The sequence below is a fragment of the Labrus bergylta genome, chromosome 11 (assembly GCF_963930695.1).
Source record: "Labrus bergylta chromosome 11, fLabBer1.1, whole genome shotgun sequence".
Taxonomy (NCBI): Eukaryota; Metazoa; Chordata; class Actinopteri; order Labriformes; family Labridae; genus Labrus; species Labrus bergylta.
Window position 1 is genome coordinate 27,866,856 of NC_089205.1, and position 12,619 is coordinate 27,879,474.

Below are 12,619 nucleotides of genomic sequence, written 5' to 3' on the forward strand. Positions count from 1 at the left end.
TAAGTGAAGGAGAGGTAGTCAAAAGTATCAAAATTAAAGTCTGTTCCATAAAACTCCTGACTGTTATTAAGCAGTATAAACAAGCTACCTAAGGTCATTCGTGTACTGCTAGTAAAAGCCCGTCTGCAAATCCTCCCCCCCCCATTGGCCACGACTCAAGTCGCTAATTGATTGACAGCTGGCCGAGCCTATCACAGACCGCGTTACCGTGGCGTCGGGCGTGGCTACTCGAGCCTAGTTTCTCTTGACTTTTCCGTCCATCTCAGCTCGGCGTCACTACCACCATCCTTTTTAACCAGGACAACATGGCTACTGCAGCGAGCCGTTACTACAGCGAAGACGGCAGGGCAACGAAACGACAGAAAACCGACGGAATGGCCACGGTGAGTCGATACGGCGCGATTCGTTACCGGAGAGACGTTAATGTAGCTTAGCAACCGAGGTCGTCGTGATCTTTGGCCGGGTTTGATTCAGTCAGTTGCGCGGAGGGGGGGGAATGTGTCACGACGCCACATATTTAGTCATTAGCTTACATCTAAGCAAAACTCTAGGTTTTTATTAGATTTAACGGGTCCACATTGTTTTAAATACCTATTTATTTAACAAGAACCGTATTCGGAACATGATTCGTACGTATGCGGCGCTGTGTGGTTTGAATGGGCTAATCTGAGGGCGGTTTCTCCAGACGGGCCTAGCTTGATTCGGTGTTATGTCGAATAGTGCTACCCTTCGAAATGTGCGGCCATGCGGGTGTTTGCTCTAACCAACAGGGAGCTTTATTAGTTAATCTTTAATACTAGTTTTATGATAAGAGTATGCAAAAAATGCAGCAAAATAAGGGTGTTTCATGGCGATTATGTAACGGGAGAATTACTTGATGTGAGATTAATTGTTAATCGAGATGTGCTTCCCAAGAAATATTAAATAATAAAGTACTAACAACCTGCGCCACATGCGTTGAAAATGTTTTTATAGAGTCGTTTTATACTGGGTTTATTGTTTGATGTGGGATACTGACTCGTTTCGCGCTATGTTGGCATTTTTCGTCAAGGCAGCTAATCTCGACATAACACCGGGCTTTGTTCTAATACTGGTAACGTTAGCAGCATGCTAACTAGCCTTCAGCTACATCCTCAACATGTTTAGCCTCTTCATGTAAGCATCTGTTTGTTGGGGGATTTGCTTGTAGTTTAATTGCACGCCAGTGTGATGTATGTCTTTACATTTGTAGGTAAGGTAATTAATTAAAACATTTAAACAAAACGTAACCACAACAGATGACCTAACCAGTTTCAAACCCCTCCCCCCTGTCCTGACTGAACCCAGGTGAAGCAGTATTTTGCATTACAGGTGCACTATGTAGTGAAATTTGTTTAAGTGAAACAATTCTATGCTATATTTTCTGAACTAAATACACACACTTTATTCAAAGGAAAAAATGAGGCCTTGGACTCTGTTTGAAGCTTAAAAGCTACCAGGAGAGAGTTACAGTGTCACTGTTATGGACCCCCCACCACAACGTCTCGAGTGTTATCTTCAGTGTGGAGTTATTAACACATACCTCAGAATCTAATTTTCTCCAACTTTCAAATTTCTCTATCAAAACTCCTTTAAAGTGTTATCATATGGGTATTAATCGTCTCTATTCAATGTATGGTCGTTGAGTTATATTCTCAAAATACACATTACACATCCTTATTTGTTATCATTATATTCATCTCCTTTCCCTGGTTGGATATCTGATCGAGGCCACCCTAAAAAAAAAAAAAAAACCCAGAAAGAGGCAGTTCACCTTTCAGAAAAATCCCTACCATAACATATACGTGCAGTAAATTGCACAGGAGACAAATTAATGTATTTTAAGCCACAACATCTCAAACAGATGGGTGTTATTATTCCAGTATTTTAGACTTCTCTGGTTTCATTTATGATTAGATTACTCGTAGGTAATGCTGTGTTTTATCATTGTATTTAATTATATTCTTCACATCATCAACTGCATGTCTGTCCTGGACCCTAAAAGAGGGAGTCATCCTCTGTTGCTCCTCCAGAGATTTCTTATATTACTTTAACCCACTGTTAAAGCATTTCTTGATTGTGTGTTGTACATCGGTAAATCTCCTTTAGGCTAATTGTTATTTTGATATTTGGTTATACAAATTAAAAGTATTTCTTTGTTCTCTTCCAAAGGGATATGAAGATCCTCACAAAACCCTTCCATCTGTGGTGGTGCACGTCCGGGGACTTGTGGACGGTGTTACCGAGGCGGACCTTGTAGAGGCTTTACAAGAATTCGGGACAATCAGGTAGAAGATCTGAATATGTGTGTAAAACATAAAGATAGAGGTCATTGCTGCCAACTGGGAGTGTGATCTACTTGTGTTTACAGCATTTGAATCTAACTGCTTCATTTGCTTTTTGTTTTTTAGTTATGTTGTGGTAATGCCCAAGAAGCGCCAGGCACTGGTTGAATACGAGGATATGAATGGGTCATCCACAGCTGTAACTTATGCTGCAGACAACCAGGTTTACATCGCAGGCCACCCGGCCTTTATCAACTACTCCACGAGCCAGAAGATCTCCAGGCCGGGAGACTCTGACGACTCCAGAAGTGTCAACAATGTTCTTCTGCTCACCATCATGAACCCCATCTACCCCATAACCACGGTAAAGTCACACATTTCAAAATGCTCTTTGACTCGTTTCTAGAATTATGGAGTGTGATCCCATTTTGATATGACTGCCTTTTAATTCACATTGACTATTGATGACCATTAGTGGATGACTCTCTGAAACTTTTTTAGTCTGAACAGCTGCAGGCTGGTTTTAAACGGTCTGTTCTGCTAAGTAGTAAAGAGAAGTCTTTTAAAAGGAATGTCCTTCTTTTCTGTTCTTCCCGAGTTAGTTACATTTTGTGCTGTTGAGATGAGAAACATCACTCTTTATAGAAAGCTAGTTACTTCTGGAGTGCATTCTGCAACATCAGTGGTCTGGATTTAGTTGCTGCAGAATCAGTCTGCACGTTGCTTTTTCCTCATAATCTGTTAATCTGCCACGGTTTTAGTGTATAAAATGCTAAATAGGATCAGGATGGTTTAGATGCTGAATAAAGAGCAGCTGTCAATGTTGTAAATGATGAAATTAAATTTAGAGTGCTCAGCTTCTGGTCACTTCCTGTCAGCTTCTGTGTTTCTGATCAGACTTTAGGCTGTTCGTCGTCAGTTGCTGACGTTGTTTCCTCCTCTCTAGATCCTTGCTTGTATTGTTCTGATCCTCTAAAAGGTGTCCGCTAAATGAGTTGTAAATATCATCCACCTAAGACTCCATGTTCATGTATTCAGAAGATAAACACGTTTTTGGCTGTTACCCTAAATGTTTTCAATAAGAACATTATTATCTTTTATCGTGGACATTATTACAGTTTTTCAAAAGCCGGTGTTCTAGGAAACCAAAGCCCCTGACTCGGCATTGAATTGTAAATGCACGTTCAGTCTTACTTAAGCTTGTTGTGGTCATAACAATTTAAATGCAGGAGTTCAGCTTTTTAAGATAAAACATACAGAACACATCATTTAAAACAGAACATACCAAACAAGCTTGAGGCAGTGAGTTTAACATGTGCTTGTTGCCTTTGGAAGGATAAAGCGCCTCTTTTTAAACTTGTTTTTTGTACTCTTAACAGGATGTTCTCTACACCATCTGCAACAACTGTGGGCCTGTTCAGAGAATCGTCATCTTCAGGAAGAACGGAGTCCAGGCCATGGTTGAATATCCTTTCAACACAACTTGACTCAGTTAACTGAATACACGTGTATTTCCATCACATGCACATGTTGCAGTGTGACACTTAATGAACACAACAGTGATTGATGTAGTTTTATTACAGAAACATGTTTGGTATGTGAGGTCCTTTTTTTAAAACGCCTACAACCAGATACAAACAAACCGTTCAGACAATAATGTCCCTCATCGTGCAGGTGTATTTCATGGATTTGATCATGTATAAAGAAGCACCTGCACGCTTTCTTTCTATTCCACAGGAGAACTTTGGTTTAAACGTGTCTATATCACTGTAGAATGAATGAAGCAGGTTCCCATCAGCTCATTATCCGGAACAATTTAGTAGTGTGCATGTCATTTATATATTATTTAATGTAACCAGGTAGTCCAAAGTGTTCTCCTTAATTCTGCCATCACATTCGACTCTGTGCAAAGCGCCCAGCGAGCGAAAGCATCACTCAATGGAGCCGACATCTACTCTGGCTGCTGCACGCTGAAGATCGAGTATGCCAAGGTAAGATTACAGAGAAATGAAAAGGGTGTGATGGACACCGACAACATGAACACCTGCACAGTCTCAGCATGTAGTTTGATGAAACATAATTTTGGCCCTGTTTCAGTTCAGCGAGTAATCCTTTTTTCTCAGCCTGTTTTGAAATCCTCCTCTTTTAGTTTGATGTACTCATATGAATTGTATTTCCTCAGCCGACTCGTCTGAATGTGTTCAAGAATGACCAGGACACCTGGGACTACACAAACCCCAACCTCGGAGGCCCAGGTAAAACCTCAAACTCACAAACTCTAGCCCCAAGCTACTGCTCAGCGCCTCACACGCTTTGTAGCTGAGAAATACTGACACTGTAACCCTGACTGCCTTACCGTCACTGTGATTAATTTTAGCGAGCGAGCTACCGGGAAGAAGGAGCCCACACCCTTCTTTCAAAATGCCACAGAAAAGCCTTGATCTAACATTCCTGAACGAAACTTGTGTGGCATTATGACTGAAGGGTCACCTTGGGTTTCCTCTAACACTTCTCTATACACACCTTGAGCAGGAGTTAGGATCAGCTGAAGTAGCTTATGACAACCCAACCGTGAAAACCCTCTGCTGTGTGGTATGAATGGCTGGAACACAGGCAGTCAAGGTTACGTGCTCTTCAGATAAGCTTTATTCTTAGAAGGAGCACAATTTGTCACAGTAGAAGACAACATTGTCTAGAAGCCGTCTTCCTTTATACCTCGAGGCTAGCGTTCTTGTTCATGGTGGCATGTAGTTATTCTAGTTTGCATGTTGGTGTGAAGAAGAGACGTGCTGCCTGAAACCTGTGGAATCATGATTAATGAACAGCTTAGGTTGATATTTCTTTAAATGTCATGTTCTCAGGGACTGTTGGGGGCTTAACCAGCTCTTTATTTTTGCTTGACCCGATTTTCCAAAGGGATTTATTTACTGAATAAAACCCAAATTCCTGCTTTAATGAAACTCCTCAAAATGCATGACATCAGCATGAGAAACCATTCAATATGTCTGACTGTTGGCACGTTAGATTCCACATTTACTGATGGGAGTTATGGGTCCTTCAGTAAGTCTGAACTCCCTGATTTGGCTGTATACAAAAAAAAAAATCTGCCAGACCCCTAGTATTTTTTCTGCAGCAAATCTGAGTGAGCTGATGTGAGAACGCAGCAGGATATTCTCCAGAGAATTCACCTCCAGCCAATAGGAGAGGGGAGTGACATTTAAATCCTGTTTCTGCTGCACGATGCATAGTGTCTGCTCCGTGCATGTAATTTAGCGGTTGCATCACATTCTGTTCGTCAGTATGTTGTTCTCCGCTCTTTAGTTGATAGTGTGATTCAGCTGACGGCCATGTTTATGACCTCCTTCCTCTGTTTACATACTTCAGTTATGAGGACACGTACCTGTCGCATCAACTGCTGTTCCTGCCTTCCCAACCACACCTTAGAGAGTTTTCTGGGTGAACTAAGCGATTAGCTTCTAGACAGTAGACGATGTTTCATATTTATATATATATTTGTTTGAATGATAAACTTTTAAAGACAGTAAGTCGGATAAAATCCTTGCCATGTAACTGATCCTGGTCTCTCCCACTGATGTCTTAAAGTCTACCATTTGGTTGTTTGGTTATCGGATGATCATCCTGCTGTAGTCCACAAGTGGGTTTTAGCCAAATGTTTGTCACAGACATTTTCAAGTGATTTGTCTGAAGTGAAAAGTGGGCACAGACCAGCATCAGTACAAAGTTGATCTGCACTTTAATTCTCATCTTCTCCTTTAATTAAATGTGTGATCTCAGCAAAGTCCCCCCAAAAAAAACATTCAAAGACGTTTAAAGTAGGAGGGAAAAGGCAGATAACATGCTGACAACACCTCCACTCAGCAAACCACCATCTCAACTATCCACTTCTTCAGTGAGGACACAACCACTTTCATACAGAGGGCCAAATGTCCCCCGAGAAAACTACAAGACACCACCCACTCAACATGAAGATGTAGGACTGATTATACAACTCACGCCCTCATCTGCGCATTCCAAGCACAAGAGCCATGAAGACAACGCACACGTCTAGAGGGTGGGGGAGAATTGGGCACTGAGCTACACTTGGTTCCCTTTTTTGAGACACAAGCCAATGACACATTGAGGTAGACCAAAGCTTGCATCTACCACCTACCATTGTCGACACCAGATGGAGACTGATACCAAAGAAGACACAGCATCCACCCAAACAGAGGCAGACATCTTTTTCAGTACATCAGATGACGCACACCGATATTAACCACCCCGACCGAGGTCACATTTTTCTTTTAAAATGCATTGGCCCCTCCTGTACCGTTTAGGGGTGGCAAAATCAAAACAAGCAACACACTCTGCCAACACTTGCTGATGCCATCCCCGACTGATCCAATAGATGAGTTACACCCCCAGAATCACTTTGGAGTCAACACAAGACAACTGATGAAGACAAAGACACTGCTGACAACACTTTCAAGCAGCACACTCAGAGCCCAGTCAGGCCCACTTTTTTTTTTTTTATCCCTCTGTGTTTCCTCCCACATGGAATTCAGCTTTTCTCTCCTGCTCTTTTCTCCTCATCTCATCTTCTCCTCCTCCTTCTCCTGATTTATCTTCCTCCATGCATCCCTGTTAAGCTATCCCTTTTTTTATGAGTGTAGTTTTCTCAATATTTCAGAGTCTCTAGAACCTGTGTAACGCCTTCCATGTGATGCAGGTTTGGCAATATACGGCTAAGAGGAGCCAGCTTCCCCCCAACTGAAATGTGCTCTGGCAGCCTCAAGGTCTACCAGTGGGTGTTAAGCGGACTATTTCAAAACGGGACGGAACCACCAGCCCAACCCTACTGATGGGCATTTCAACTTGATATACCCAGAAATCGACCCTGACGTGGAGAGTTGTTACCCCCCCAAAAGAGGAAATCGATAAAGAATATGCAATGACAATGAGTGGAGAGTGGTGGAACTGCTGCAGCAAATATCTTCCTCCTACTGTTTGTAAGCTTGCAGTAAGTAAATCGAGACCCTCCTCAAGGAACATAACTGCACAGCACCACATAACCCCAAAAGCCCAGCATCCAACATCGCCACACAAAGACTGACACAACCCCGATTTTATGTTTCTATCCTGAAGCAGGCTGGTGGTGGTCGTGGTTCAGTCTGAACCTGCATTTCTAACGCACTTAAAAACTGACTGTTATGTTTGTTCCTCATGTTCTGCTCCCTCTGTTGGTGCTGTGCTGCCTTCAGGGACCTCCTTTTGTGGTTCCCTGGATGTGTGTGATAGTTTCTTTGGGGAGTAAAACTGTTTTTAATTTGAAGACGAGGCTTTTAGATTGAATAATGTGCTTGACTCTTTACCGACCTGGTTAAATTTTCCAAGCATCCAACAGTTTGTAAACTGGGGTGAGCTTTTAATCCACCCGCCACAAAGGCTGCTGGTGTCCAAAATTGTATGAGCTGCTTCTGACATCTTTGTTGCCTCATTTCTTTAGGAGTCTGCATGAGTCCCAGTTGATCACGTATAAAAGCTACCGGGCAATTATCATGTTTTTTATTTTTTTCAATTAGTCCTGAAATACTTCCAAAAAATGAGGAAAGCTGACTTTGTCTCGAGTCACTCTCCTGACATGTAGCGGAGGTTAATCCACATGCCGAGGGGGAAAAAAGAAATGTACCTTTTTTGTTTTTTCTTTGATTAACCTGGCTTCCATTCTGATTGTGTATGATTATTGTGTACCTGTACAGATGGTGACGCAGATGGCAATGGCAGCAATTCAGGTGTGTGTGAGCGTACCAACTTTTATTTTTAAAATCTCGATTTTTGTGATTCTTAATCCCGAGTGAATTGTTTGTTTTCTTAGATCATCAGCATCCCCCCCACCTCATGTTTTCCACCCCCCCGCCCCCCCTGCCTGTCACACTTGATATGTTAAAGTGTTAACAATATGGATGTTTTTAGATTGAACTAGTGTGTTTGGGACCTAATTGAAAAACTGACTAAAACAACAAACACTCTTCTTCTAGTCTACAGGTGTTTGTGTGGTGGGAGGGTTAATACATCTGTGTTGTTCTGTTTTCTACAGGCAGGATGACTCAGTCTTGAAATGCATGTCTGCCACAAGCTCTAATTGATTGACTTTATTTTAAAAAAATAAGGGAGAAATCCTGAAGGTGTGCATCTGAATGTCAGTTTAGCAAACAGTAACATTGCTCAAATGCTCAGCCATCCCTTTGTGATGTCACAGTGTCAGTCAGCCTTGTTGTCATACTTATCCTTCCTTTTTTCTTTCTTTACCTTTTCTCCTTTGTCGCCTTCTTCTTTTGTTCTCAGACGACGTGAACGCCAACCCAAACAAGCGCCAGAGACAGCCCGCTCTGCTCGGCGACCATCCTCCAGAGTACGGTAAGTCTCTCGGACAAAAAAGGGAACACACACGACTATCGGGGGGGAGAAAAACAAACTGTCTGTGTTGCTCTTAGAGGTGAAATGTTAAGTCCTGGAATATGTCCTCTGCAGACTTTGCCTTATTACTGTTTCCTCTCCCTCAATCATCCAGGTGGTGGTTACCATGGCTACGACGAGAGCTACGGGTCCCCACCCTACGAGGGCCGTCGCATCGGGCCACCGATGAGAGGCCGCGGTGGTAGAAGTTACGGGCCAGGGTACGGACCTCCCCCTCCTCCTCCCGGCGAGTACGGTGGCCACGCCGAGTCCCCGGTGGTCATGTTGTACGGACTGGACCCCGCAAAGATGAATGCCGACCGGGTCTTCAACATCTTTTGCCTCTATGGAAATGTAGAGCGGGTCAGTATCCGACAATGAATGTTATCTACTTACCTGTACTGCTTACAAATAATACATTTAAAAAAATAAAGGCCAGCAATTATATATTTTTTTTTTCTCAATTTCCTGATCTGATGAAATGATCCAATCTGTGACTTCAGTGTGTTCTTGATTAAACAGAACATAATGCCTTCTCAATTAAATGAACTGTAACATTTGTATGGGACACACAAAAAACACAATTTGTTATTGTGGCCGGTAAAAAATATGTTTTGCCCGTGAATTTTTTTCATCTACCTGCCACCTCGGCCGGTGAGTCAAAAAGTTAATTTTGGACCCTGAATGCAGCTTTTCAACTTGTAATGTCTAAATAAAGAAATGTGCCAGAGTAAGACGAGGCTTCCCTAATCCTGCACACTGTCTCGCTTCATGCTGACAACGCTTCAGTCTTTTTACAACAGGAAATAATCATTATTTCCTCTAAAGCCTCCTTGGTGTAGCCCAGTGACAGTTTTCAAATTGGTAAATGTGTACAAAGCCACAACAACACACGACCAGGCTCCAAACCCTCATCTCCTACTCAACAACTTGACAGATTAGTCTTTTATGGCGCTTAATGACAGGGTGGCACCTACTTTGAGAAAACTGGTTAATCCTGTCCTCTTCTGTCACTTTCTAAAGGTGAAGTTCATGAAGACTAAGCCCGGGGCCGCCATGGTGGAAATGGGAGACTGTTATGCGGTGGACCGTGCTATCAACAACCTGAACAACAACTTTCTCTTTGGACAGAGAATGAATGTGTGGTGAGTAGAAGAAGTGGAGAAACATGACTTGTTTGAACTCCTTCATTAGTAGCAGAGAATTTAGAATGAATGTATCACTATGGAGATTTTGTCCATTTGGTCAAATGTTTCCTCTTCATCTGGTCATCATTTTGTCTGTGTTAGTGCGTATGGAATCATTTTTGGTAAGAAAGTCTCTCTCGACACATTTTGGAATGCAATTTTTTTGAATAGATCAATAGAACACTTGAAAACAAATGTACTACCCTCTGAAGTCACTAAGGACAAAGATGTCCACTTCACCAAAAACTGCTATAAAAATAGAACAGATTGATCTTTTTTTGCATAAATCGCTAAACTCCAGCCCTGCTCAAAACTATCAAATATTGAATCATTGAGGAATTTAACCCTTTAAATGCCAGAATAATGAAACAAACTGGCATTTAAAGGGTTAAATTCCTAGGGTTGTTTTGAGCAGGGCTGAAGTTGTTTAAGAGATTTATGCAGAAAAAATATATCAATCTGTTCTTTTTTTATTTTTATATATAGCAGTTTTTTTGGCATGGACAAAGAGTAAATTAATCTGATGCCTGAGGGTTAACGATACTCTTAGGAACGATACTTAAAACTAAAGCCAGCTTGCCATTCTGCACATTTCTAATATCATACTCTTTTTGAAGGGCTTCAAATGTCGAAGCTTCAGCCTCCCTAAGTCTCTCTTTTTAATAATGATCATCCCTCCCTGCAGTGTGTCCAAGCAGCAGGCCATTGTACCCGGTCAGTGCTACGAGCTGGAAGACGGAACGAGCAGTTTCAAGGACTTCCACGGCTCCAGGAACAACCGCTTCACGTCCCCGGAGCAGGCGGCCAAAAACCGCATTCAGCACCCCAGCAACGTGTTGCACTTCTTTAACGCCCAGCCAGACGTCACACCTGAGATTTTCTCCCAGGTCTGTGGAAGGGAGGACATGTTGGCGTTTTTTCAAAGGGCACTCAAGTGACTGATGTGAAAAATCCTTCATCACTGCTTGTGTGTGTGCAGTTTCTAATTTATTGTTTTTCTCTCCAGATCTGTGAAGAGATCGGGGTCAAGAACCCCGTCAACGTCAAAATGTTCACAGGAAAGAGTAAGCTGTTTTTTAAAATCTGCGTTTTGTGTATCACATTGCATGGTTAAAATCAAACATGGCTGCTGTTACCTCCCATTATACTGAAAACTAAGAATGCCCCTCTGATGGTCAGGTGGTGCGGCGCCCAGTGACCGCAGTGCGTCAGGTCTGCTAGAGTGGGAGTCCATCAATGATGCCATGGAGGCCCTGGCCTTGATGAACCACTACCAGATGAAAAACGCATGTATGTATACAACCCAGGAATGTACTGCTGCTTCTGAAGAGCAGGAAATCCCAACGATAACTGAGGAGGAAGGCAACCATGTGACCTTTGAAACAGTGAAAAAAGCTGTGCCTAGATGTAAATATGAGTAATGTGTAAATACACAGTTTGTAAACGTCATTTAGAAACAATCTAACATGGAGTCTCTTCTCTCTCTCTCTCTCTCAGCTGGTCCGTACCCCTACACCCTCAAACTGTGCTTCTCCACCGTTCAGCACGCCAACTGAGCGCGCCCCTGAAGCCAGGGAGACGACAAAGAAGATTGGTCCGCCATTCCCAAGTTCACATGTACTTAGCGACGCACCTGGGGGAAATTAATTTCAAACACGCCTCAATATGTTAAAATATATCTCCTCATACTTGTGTTTAGAGTTTTACCACAATCATAACAAAGCCCGATCCGTCATTGGACATGTTTGGATATTTATGCCCCAGATGTGGTTTAAAGTACGAGTACCTGTGTCTTCAATATTCAGTTTTTATTTCTTTTTGTATTCTGCTTCTACAGAAACCGGACGTGTGAGAAAAGCCTGTTTGGAGAGAGTTGATTTTATGCTCAGGTGGTTCAGTGGCCACGCTCGTCGTGGTTTTGTAAAAGATTTTTTTGTCTTTTTTGAACTTTTAATGGCTCTCTCTTTATTATTTTTCTGTTGTGTTTATTTTTAATTGCTTCATTTTAAGTTCTGTGTCTCCGTGTCTGATACGCAGTTGGATCGTTTTGTTCTAAGAAAATAAAAAAAAAATCAATTTCACCTCGAGTTTGTTTGTGCTTTCCTCCTGATGTTCCAGCTGTGTGTTCTCGTCCAGAATAACTTCAACCAAGACAAAACCTGGAGTTAAAAAAGGAAGCCAATGCGGAAGTGCACAATCCTGCAGTTCATCGAGTGTCCACTAGAGGCTGCAGAAGCACCGGAACTGAGTCACGTGGACACTCGTTAACAGCAGAAATAAATCTCTAAACATGACTCATGGTTTTTAAAACTTGGGTCTCTTTGATTTAGTTTGGTTCACTTGTTGCTGATTTTGTTTTGTTGACTCGTATTTAAAACGGATCCTGAATATTCAAATTTAACTGCAATGTAGAAATATAAAAGACGAAGTGAAAATCACTGATTGGTAATAACACTTACATATCCAATGTACAAGAAGTGCTAATTCTGAAGATAAATTGTGTGACTATTAATCATATTAGGTACTTAATTATGAGATCAGTGATCGATCCTAAATGCGAATGTGTCTTCATGTACAGTGGAGATAGTTCTTCACCACTCAGGTCATTTAAGTTTGTGCTCTGCCCTGTGCAATAACTTCTCCAATGGGGTATAATTAACCATTTAATCATTT

General features: G+C 42.0%; 1 protein-coding gene across 2 annotated transcripts; it reads left to right on the plus strand.

Annotated features, from left to right (window-relative positions):
• Positions 1 to 224: 224 nt before the first annotated feature.
• LOC110003048 (heterogeneous nuclear ribonucleoprotein L) lies at positions 225 to 12,027 on the plus strand. 2 transcript variants are annotated; one of them, XM_020658743.3, is made up of 14 exons: positions 225 to 383; positions 2,191 to 2,306; positions 2,430 to 2,667; positions 3,683 to 3,768; positions 4,198 to 4,294; positions 4,486 to 4,558; positions 8,063 to 8,095; positions 8,649 to 8,720; positions 8,875 to 9,122; positions 9,783 to 9,904; positions 10,632 to 10,833; positions 10,953 to 11,010; positions 11,126 to 11,353; positions 11,444 to 12,027. In XM_020658743.3, exons 1-14 carry the CDS (start codon positions 306 to 308, stop codon positions 11,500 to 11,502), a joined length of 1,710 nt encoding a protein of 569 aa, XP_020514399.1. In that variant the 5' UTR covers positions 225 to 305; the 3' UTR covers positions 11,503 to 12,027. The 2 variants fall into 2 exon arrangements, with proteins under 2 accessions (XP_020514399.1, XP_020514400.1); XM_020658744.3 differs by having other exon boundaries at positions 11,126 to 11,236.
• Positions 12,028 to 12,619: the final 592 nt, after the last annotated feature.

Coding starts and splice junctions, on each gene's coding strand:
- LOC110003048 (XM_020658743.3), top strand. CDS start 306: ATGGCTACTGCAGCGAGCCGTTACTACAGCGAAGACGGCAGGGCAACG. Junction 8,096..8,648: donor TGGCAATGGCAGCAATTCAG/GTGTGTGTGAGC, acceptor TTTTGTTCTCAG/ACGACGTGAACGCCAACCCA. Junction 9,123..9,782: donor TCTATGGAAATGTAGAGCGG/GTCAGTATCCGA, acceptor CACTTTCTAAAG/GTGAAGTTCATGAAGACTAA.